At 39.2% G+C, this 10,005-nt stretch overlaps 1 protein-coding gene and 1 long non-coding RNA gene across 2 annotated transcripts; both read left to right on the top strand.

The window, feature by feature from the left end:
* Positions 1-3,458: 3,458 nt before the first annotated feature.
* LOC147425453 (uncharacterized) lies at positions 3,459-6,360 on the top strand. Its single transcript, XR_015186475.1, has 3 exons — positions 3,459-3,528; positions 3,665-3,721; positions 5,381-6,360. It is a non-coding gene; the product is annotated as an uncharacterized LOC147425453 (long non-coding RNA).
* Positions 6,361-7,548: 1,188 nt separating this feature from the next.
* LOC147425452 (uncharacterized) lies at positions 7,549-9,701 on the top strand. The gene is made up of 5 exons (XM_086500067.1): positions 7,549-7,755; positions 7,924-8,871; positions 8,991-9,072; positions 9,340-9,420; positions 9,541-9,701. Exons 1-5 carry the CDS (start codon positions 7,549-7,551, stop codon positions 9,699-9,701), a joined length of 1,479 nt encoding a protein of 492 aa, XP_086356193.1.
* Positions 9,702-10,005: the final 304 nt, after the last annotated feature.

The raw sequence follows: 10,005 nt of genomic DNA, 5'->3' as shown, positions 1-10,005 counted from the left end.
TAGTAATGGTTTCTCTGCCAAGCAGATAACTTGCAATCCTTTGACCCTCAAGGATCGGTCTGAGCTCGAAGATTGGTGTATATTTCTGTTCTTAATACTATCCACTCACAATTGTGAGTTTTGTAAAAAGAAAAAGATATAAGGATACAAAATTGTATCCGGACACGAGCCCTCACCTTGCCTCATATGAAAACTACTCAGAGCTTCCTTACCCTCATCCTTCTCCTTCCACAAATATGCGGCATCCTAAACTACAAACATTAATACCATCGAGAGCTTGTTGTTGTGCATTTTTCAGTACATGATCACACTTAGTGTACATGTTGAGTACAACATTTTCAACCATAATTTGTTTTTTGGGCTTCTCCAAGAGCCCTTGATAAGAATCTCATCATGAATTATTTCATTCATGTCAACTTCTTAAATATTGGCATTGGATAATACTAACATACCTTCAAGGTGCAAGCCAATGTTGACATCATTTAGGCCATTTAATAAGAAAAAAAAAAGCTAGTTGTAGTGGCATGCGAAGCGGGTGACTTGGATGTAAGTTTCTAGAAAGGAAACTATGAGTGATGCCTTCTCAAGTTCCTCAGTGAAATCCCAAATATTGACACAGACAAAACACACTCTAGAGGGCTCCACAAGGTAGAGAGCTTGACGAGTTGCAAGTTTTAATGACTTTGGGACCAGTTAGTAGGGATGAGTTAAAAATCAGAGAGCACGTAATGAATCATCATCATGCATGCAAATTGAGAAAATCAAACTTGAAAACCTTCAAATATAGTAAATTTTCTTCTAAAATTTCTCATACAGAATCATTTTTTGTAGGATTGTCCCTTGATGGAAACCTCTAAATTTAGTAAAAATCTTCAAATTCTAGATGCAAATCTCCAAGCTTTTAGAGGGAAATCTTAGAAAAATCTTCAAATATAGTACATTTTCCTCTAAAATTTCTCACATGGAGGTTTTCCAAGTATTTGGAAAAAAACACTATCTCAAGTGATCGAAAAAAAACCTATGTTAGTGTAATCCCACCTACAAATTTTGAGGGTTACCTCTAAATTCTAGATTTAAAGGTAACCCTAAATTTTTGAGGGTTACCTCTAAATTCTAGATTTAAAGGTGAGAAAACCTACAAAGTTCGTAGAAATTAGGAGGATGAACTATAGATCAAAGGGGAGATATACAATCATCATCATACACACAAACTGAAAATTTAAATATAAAAACCTTCAATTATAGTAAATTTGTCTCTAAAAGTTTATCATATGTAGGTTTTTCAAATTTCAATTTTTTGCGGGATTCTCCAAGAGCCCTTGATGGAAACCTCCAAATTTGTATAAACCTTCAAATTTTAAAGAAAAATCTCCAAATTTTAAGAAAATCACATAAAGACCTTCAAATATACTTTCTGATATGTAGGTTTTCCAAATCTTTGAGGCTAGTTTTAATGTAATCCCACCTACAAATTTTAAATACTAGATTTGAAGGTGAGCAAACCCATGAAGTTTATAGAAAAGCACTATGTATTCAAGTGCTCAAAAAACCCTAGGTTTGGTGTAATCCCACCTGTAATTTTTGAAATTTAACTCTAAATTCTAATTTGAAGGTGAAAATGCCTATGAAGTTAAGAAGGAAAAACCTAGGTCTAGGGTAATCGCACCCATAAATTCTAAAATCTGCCTTTAAATTTGAATTTGAAGTTGAGAACACCTACAAAGTTCATAGAAATTTAGCGCAAAAACTTTTAAACAAAGTCAACAGTTTACTCCGCCTTCCGTTGTTGTTAACCTGCAATTGCTCGCCATCCGTCCAAGATTTTCTCCCTAATCTGGATTCGTCAACTTGGGCTTACTCGCCTTTGTTCATGATTGGCTATGGGACCAACTACTCTCTGTCTCTCTCTCTCTCTCTCTCTCTCTCTCTCTTTCACACACACACACATGTTGTAGACAGTTGTGATCTTTCTCTCTCTCTCTCTCTCTCTCTCTCTCTCTCTCTCTCACACACACACACACACACACACACACACACACACACACACACACACACACAGATCCTTGGGTGCGCATAAAGGCTCGCTCAGCTAGATTGGACTCTCTCACAATTGTATTGTAGGTTGAGATTCGAATCTCATACACACACATAGCCAGCGACCAACCTCGTTGATTCTATCTCTCTCTCTCTCTCTCTCTCTCTCTCTCTCTCTCTCACACACACACACACACACACACACACACACACACACAAACACCACATACACACAACATGGACATGAACACATACATAAGTAGCTGTTGTAGATCGCGATTGGTTTGCGACCTTCAAACGTCAAGGTCGTTGAGCTGTAGTTATTTCATGGAGTTTCAAACATGGACGGTTGTGCAAGTTACAATGGATGACACGTGGGAGGCCTCTCCTTACTTGGAAAATTTAAGCTCAAATATATATGTATAGATTTACTTTAAAATTATTTCGATCAAGAAAAAAATTGACACTCTCTTTAAGGCCTCTCTCTCTCTCTCTCTCTCTCTCTCTCAAGTTACAGTGGATGATACGTGGGAGGCCTCTCTTTACTTGAAAAACTTAAGCTCAAGTATATATATATATTTACTTTAAAATTATTATGATCAATAATTTTTTTGGACACTCTCTCTGAGGCCTCTCTCTCTCTCTCTCTCTCACACACACACACACATATATGTGCACACCTTTCCATTTTGAGGCTCTTCGAGACCACTATTCTATTAAATCAAGATTTAATATATTAATTACAAAATCTTTGCCAGATTTTAAGATCGTTGATAGCGTACATATGAGCACTTTCGTAAGCTCTAAACTTTTATATCCATTGGCTTTCCATAAACAAATTTTGTTTATAGCCACCCTTCAATTGGCTTTCAAAACAAAATTAAAATATGAAAAAGTAGAGTCAATCCTTTTTTTACTACTTGAAGTTTTACTACTTGAAGGTTGAAAAGTTGAAAAGGTTCACACATTCCAAGATTTCAAACTTCAAAGAAATGAGAGGTTTTATAAGCTTTTTCTCTTAAGTGAAGCAGCTAGCGATACATGGAGGAGATCTCTCTCTCACACATACGTAAAATATTAGACAGATGTTTGACCATAATGCTTTTACCATAACACTTTAGCATTTAAGGATCTTATCTCTATATCAATTTGAGAAGGTCAACTCCCAGGTGGCAGCAACTCCCGCTCTCCAGCCTAGGTGCTCTCCAATCCAGCCTACGTGGAGGCTTGCACTGCCGCGTTACTAGCACTACCGTGTCGATTGCCCAGCCTAGGCGCTCTCCAGTCCAACCTACGTGGAGGATTGCACTGATGCATGAGCTTTGCGTCGGGCTACGGGTTGATGCAAAATCGGGTTGCGGGTTGTCGGGTTGCGGGCAGCAATACGTAGAGTCCAATATTGGTGTAGGTATAAGAAGCCACACCTCAGTTGAAATTATTTTCCAAGTGCAAAGCGAAACCAAAACCAAGCGCAGGTTGTCTTTCCAAGCGCAGGTCTGTGTGTCTGGGAGAGAGAGAGAGAGAGAGAGAGAGAGCGAGAGCTTGCTAACTCTGCGTTTCCAGGAGGGAGAGAGAGAGAGAGAGAGAGAGAGAGAGATTGCTAACTCTGCGTTTCCAAATTTTTTTGCAGGCCAAGGGTCAAGATTTAGCAATCAGTCAGCGTTTCCAAAAACAAAATCGACGTGCAGTAAGAGAGCTCTCTCTCTCTCTCTCTCTCTCTCTCTCTCTCTCTCACACACACACACACACACACACACACATATTCAGCACACCTTTTGCAGGGCAGCATGACCTGCGTGCAGTAAGAGCTCTCTCTCTCTCTCTCTCTCTCTCTCTCTCTCTCGTACACACACACACACACACACACATTCAGCTGTCATCTACCCAGTCATGTTGCTTGCACCATTCTCTTATGAAGCCCTTTGATCGCAGAATGTGCTTTTGTGTTTGATCACAGAATGTGCTCAGAAGCGCAAGCCCACCAGACTCTAAAATCTCTTGAACAGATGGTATCCTTCCGCTCTTCTTCTAGGTTGTGTGGCGTAGAAGAGGACTGAATGTGTTTCACTGAAATGAGCGATTATCTTTGGCAAAGCAACCTAAAAACAAAACACATGAACATAAGGCTTTAGTGTTACCAGAAATTTATCAAGCATTGTTAAGCGATTTCAAGATACATACTACACTTTCATAAATATCGTTCATCATCATCTTAAATAGAAACCTTAGACTTGACAATTAACGTGCAAAAATGTTGAACTCACTTGAATTTAGAGGTTGTAGGTGGGATTACACTAAACCTAGGTTTTTTTCGAGCACGGAGCAGGACCCTCTCGAAGCTGGGCATGCATGCTAGAGAAAAAGAGAGAGAGAGAGTGTTGCCAGCCTCGACCTTTCAGGCAGTCGACGTAGATTTCTTGATACATACTACACTTTCATAAATATCGTTCATCATCGTCTTAAATCGAAACCTTAGACTTGACAAGTAACATGCAAAAATGTTGAACTCACTTGAATTTAGAGGTTGTAGGTGGGATTACACTAAACCTAGGTTTTTTTTGAGCACTGAGCAGGACCCTCTCGAAGCTGGGCATGCTAGAGAGAGAGAGAGAGAGAGAGAGAGAGAGAGAGAGAGTGCTGTCAGCCTCGACCTTTCAGGCAGTCGACATAGGTTTGGACCATGGACCTTTTTAATTTATGATTTTGTTGTGTGTAGACACTGCAAGCATGGGGAGTCTCTCTCTCTCTCTCTCTCTCTCTCTCTCTCTCTAGCATGCCTAAAAAAAAAGTATTTGTCGACATAGGTTTGGACTATGGACTTTTTTAGTTTATGATTTTGTTGTGTGCAAACACTGCAAGCATGGGGAGTCTCTCTCTCTCTCTCTCTCTCTCTCTCTCTCTCTCTCTCTCTCTCTAGCATGCCTTAAAAAAAGCATCTATTAGTCGTGTACTTTTAAGGATTGAACTGATAGATGACCATTTTAGTGTAAACATTGCCAAAAAAAAAAAAAAACTTGATGCAAAAATAAATAAAGATTGGGATAAATAGAGAGAATGGGATAAATAGAGAGAAATGACAAGCATGGCGACTCTCTCTCTCTAGCATGCCTTGGAAAAAGCATCTATTAGTCGTGTACTTTTAAGGATTGAACTAATAGATGACCGTTTTAGTGTAAACATTGCAAAAAAATGAAATTAATAGAAATTAAACTCGATCCAAAAATAAAGAAAGAATGGGATAAATAGAGAGAAATGATATTGTATTAAAAAACAGGTAGTAAAATACAAAAAAAGTCTATGATAGATATAAATGTTCCTTTTTCCTCATGTTTATATGTCTCTGCAGTGATGGATAACCCTTCCAGTGGTTCTCCAATTGCTGCTATAGGAGGATATGGTGTTGATGAGGTTATCATGTCTACACCTCCAGATCGTAATAGCCTACGAGCAACAAAGCAACTTGCTAGATCAAGAGGTTATGGGGATGATGAAGGTTGTTCAAAGCGTTTACACATTATTCAAGGATTTTGTGAATGCAATGAAGCTAACCAACATGAGTCCAATGAATATTTATGTAAAATTTGGAAAGAGGTTCAAGCACCTACAAGTGAAAGTGATCAGGAGACTTTTCGATAAGAGTTCTTCTCAACAATGAGACGTTTGGAGCTCAATCAACATGAGCTCTATAGGTTTACTGAAACCTTTCAGTATGAGGTCACGGAGAAACTCTCTTTACTCTTTAAAGAGCACAAGGAGAAAGTTGAAGCCTTGAAAGAGCAAGTAACCAAACTAGGGAATGAAGTTCAATCCTTAAAAGTATCTATTAGTCGTTTGAATGCAATTGAAAAAAGGATTGGTCGTATAGTTATGCCAAGTGGTCCAGGTGCACCAAGTAATGCACCCAATATGTAAGCTCTTATTGAGGGACGAGCTATGATACTTATGATGTTTTGATGTTAAGAACAATTGATTTTCTTAAGAATGTTTTTGATGATGACGATGATGATGTATGTTGTTCATTTGTAATGTAATATGATCTAATATTTAAATGTGAGAATAATTCAATCTCTATTTGAAACAGAAACATATGGTGTCTTCTCGGCCACGTTTTTTGACTCCTAGACATGCAAGACGTAGCAGATTGTGTGATGCTACTTGAAAAGCAAGACGGGAAGTTGCACGGTCTAGGGCTCGAAGATCTCTGCATGGGGTTGATTTTTCAAATGAACCCTCTTCATCAATGGTCTATATCAATGCCCCCTCTTCATTGAGGATTGATATTTCGAATGCCCCCTATTCATCAAGGGTTTCTATCAATGAGCAAGGACCAACTGCTGCTAACTCTGAAATAATCTCTACAATACTGAAACTCATAGACCCTTGCAGGATGTCCACACAAATCCTCACAATGCTCTTAGAGAGGGTGACTTCTCCAAAGTTGAGAAATATAGCCTTTCTTTTCATACAGTGTATCTAGATTCCTTGGTCTTAAAGCATAGCTCCATGCTTTCTCTTTACCATGGTAAATGCATACTACACAACTTGGGCATCTTGGAATTTAGATGTTCCATTTGTGGTGCTTTTTCTTGGAAGGTAGAAGGGAGGTCAATACAAACATTTGTGGGAAAGTATTGTTGCTCATCAGGTAAAGTTTCTTTGCTTAATTTAAGTGATCCACCAATGGAGCTTAAAGAGTTGATGCAGGGGACAACTCCTAGAAGCAAACGTCGATTTCTCAGAAACATAAGGGCATATAATAATGCATTAGCTTTTGCATCATTGGGGGCCCATGTAGATGAGCAATTTTCTAGAGGCAGAGGTATATACAATTTTAAAGTTCATGGATCTGTGTACCATAATAATGGGCCTATGACTCCAGGGGAAACAATAGATCAGATCCCTCGCTTTGCACAGTTGTACTTTTTTGACACAGAGAATGAGTTGAATAATCGATTACACCATGTACCAAATGTGGATAGAGATGTTTTGCAAAGTTTGCAAACGATGATGCATCGTGAAAACCCATATGCAAATGCCTTTCGTCATGCTGCTACAATGATGCAAGATTCTGTAATACCTGAGGTCCATATGGTAATTACTGAAGCACGTTCAAATGGTTGGCAGTACCTAGCACCCCGTGGTTCAGAAGTTGCAGCAATCATACCTGGGCATGGAGATGAAAGAAATGCGGGGCATCGTGATATTTTATTGCAATATCAAAGAGGAGGACTTAAAAGAATTTCTTCCTTGCATCGCTCATATATGGCTTTACTATATGTTTTGTTGTTTCCAAGAGGAGAAGATGGCTGGCACCCGTACATACCTCTTCTCAATATCAATAATGATGCTAACTCCGATGATGATGCCAGTGGGAATACTGAAAGGAGAACACGCTTTATGACTCAAAAGTAGTATTATACATTTCGGACACAAGTAAGGAGTGACACCGCAGAGTGTCTTTTACGAGGAGGTAGTAGGTTATTGCAGCAATACACTGTTGATGCTTACAACACAATGGAGGAGTCTAGGCTACTATGGTTGAGAAACCATCAGAAGGAACTTCGTGTTGAAGCTTATCAAGGCCTTGTAGACATGGTGGAAGCTAGGGATGTGGTGGATGGAGTGAGAGGTATTAATGCTAGACAAAGAATTGTTTTGCCTTCGTCTTTTGTGGGTGGCCCACGACATATGTATCAGCTCTATCAAGATGCCATGGAAATTGTGCGCAAGCGTGGGAAGCCAGACCTATTTATAACTCTCACATGCAATCCACGCTAGAAAGAGATTGATGATGCCTTATTGCCAGGGCAAAGTGCTTCTGATCGTCCTGATTTGACATCACGAGTCTTTTATCATAAGTTTAAAGACTTGATGCATTTGCTTATACAGGGTTCTATTTTTGGAGATGTCATTGTCCATGTCAGTGTGATAGAATTCCAGAAAAGAGGACTTCCTCATGCTCATATTTTGTTAATACTTGCATCTCAGTACAAGCCCACTGATGTTTCACACTATGATAAAATGGTTTGTGATGAGCTACCAGACAAAGACAGGTTCCCCGATTTGCACAATGTTATAACACGTTGTAACATTCATGGTCCATGTGGTGTCTTGAATCAAAATGCACCATGCATGGTAGAAGGGAGGTGCAAATTTAAATATCCATGCAAGTTTTGTGCAGAAACTTGCATTGATGGCGCTGGATATCCAGCATACATGCGACGAGATGATGGAAATTATGTGCTATCAAAACAAATGAATCTGAATAATCGATGGGTTGTGGCATATAATCCACTTCTCTCATTGAGATATAAAGCTCACATCAATGTCGAAATATGCTCGACTATCACAGTTGTAAAATATCTTTACAAATATGTGTATAAGGGCCATGATAGAGCCACAGTCTTGTTGCAAGATGGTGAAGGTGTTCTTGATGAAATTAAGAGCTATCTAGAGGCAAGTTATGTATCAGCATCGGAGGCAATTTGGAGGATATTTGGATTTGACCTACATGATGAGAAGCCCGATACAATGCGATTACAAGTTCATCTTCCTTTACAGAATATGGTAGCTTTTGAAGATGCTGCAAATTTGGCGGGAGTAGTCACTAATGATGCAAATAGAAAGACAATACTAATAGAGTGGTTTGTGGCAAATCAAAGGTATCCGGAAGCAAATGATTTGATCTACACAGACTTTCCTACTCATGGGTTTGGAGTGCACGCAGAAAAGTATGGACTCACAGACAAAAGGTCAACACCATCAGAAGAATGTACAACATTGTTCCCACAGCTGGGGAGGTTTATTACCTTCGAATGTTGCTTAACGAGTGCAAGGGTTCACGGAAATTTGAGGACCTTCAAACTTTTAGTGAGCACACTTACCCTACCTTTAAGGAAGCTTGAAATGCTAGGGGCCTACTACAAAATGATGCTAAATGGTCAATGTGTCTACAGGAGGCATCCTTGCAACGATCGGGACCACAATTGCGACAATTATTTGTGGTCATTTTGGTGTTTAGTGAGCCTTTGTCTCCAGGTACTCTATGGAATAATTTCTCCAAAGATCTTTCTGAGGAATTTTTTAATGCTTTGCACACATGTACGCTTGATGAGCATGTTCGTCATGAAATAGCAAACAACCAAGCATTATCTACCCTAAATTATATGCTTCAACAATAGGAAAAACGACTTGCTGACTATTCTGGAATGCCTAGCATAGATCAAGCACGTTTATTCCAGCATAGTGGTGGATTTCTAAGTGAGGAGACAATATTCAATGCACATGAACAAAATGATTTGGCAGATAGAATGGAGAGTTCTTTGAATCAAGGGCAACACATTGCATATAATGAAGTCATGGAGGCAGTTGAAAAGGCAGAAGGAAGTATTTATTTTCTAGATGGACCGGGTGGAACTGGAAAAACATATCTTTATAATTCCTTGCTCTCTCGCATTTGTGGTTAACAAAAGGTTGCTTTGGCATGTGCATCATCCGGCATTGCAGCTTTACTTCTTAGCAATGGAAGGACCGCTCACTCAAGGTTTAAAATACCATTAGAGTTGCATTCGGAATCAACATGTAGTATCAAAGTGAACAGTCAGCTTGCTGAACTTTTGAAGAGAGCTGCCTTGATCATATGGGATGAAGCTCTCATGACCCATTGATATGCTTATGAGGCACTAGATCGAACGTTAAGGAACGTGATGCAAAATGATGTATTGTTTGGAGGAAAAGTGCTTTTGTTTGGGGGTGATTTTGGACAAATCTTGCATGTTGTCCGCAAAGGAAGTCGTGCAGATATTGTGAATGCATCTTTGTGTCACTCACACATATGGAAATATATCAAGGTTTTGCGGCTAACAGACAATATGCGTGTGTTGCAAGGCTCAAATAATGCACTTGCAAGAGAATTTGCAGATTGGATATTTTGCATTGGTAATGGTCATGGAGATTTAAATGACCGTGTCC

Source organism: Adiantum capillus-veneris, chromosome 25 (assembly GCF_014529385.1).
Source record: "Adiantum capillus-veneris isolate H3 chromosome 25, ASM1452938v2, whole genome shotgun sequence".
NCBI classification, from domain to species: Eukaryota; Viridiplantae; Streptophyta; class Polypodiopsida; order Polypodiales; family Pteridaceae; genus Adiantum; species Adiantum capillus-veneris.
Note: the sequence above shows the minus strand (reverse complement) of the source record. Positions and strands in the feature narration are given on the sequence as shown.

Coding starts and splice junctions, on each gene's coding strand:
- LOC147425452 (XM_086500067.1), top strand. CDS start 7,549: ATGGAGGAGTCTAGGCTACTATGGTTGAGAAACCATCAGAAGGAACTT. Junction 7,756..7,923: donor ATCAAGATGCCATGGAAATT/GTGCGCAAGCGT, acceptor TTGCTTATACAG/GGTTCTATTTTTGGAGATGT. Junction 8,872..8,990: donor GTTGCTTAACGAGTGCAAGG/GTTCACGGAAAT, acceptor ATGTGTCTACAG/GAGGCATCCTTGCAACGATC.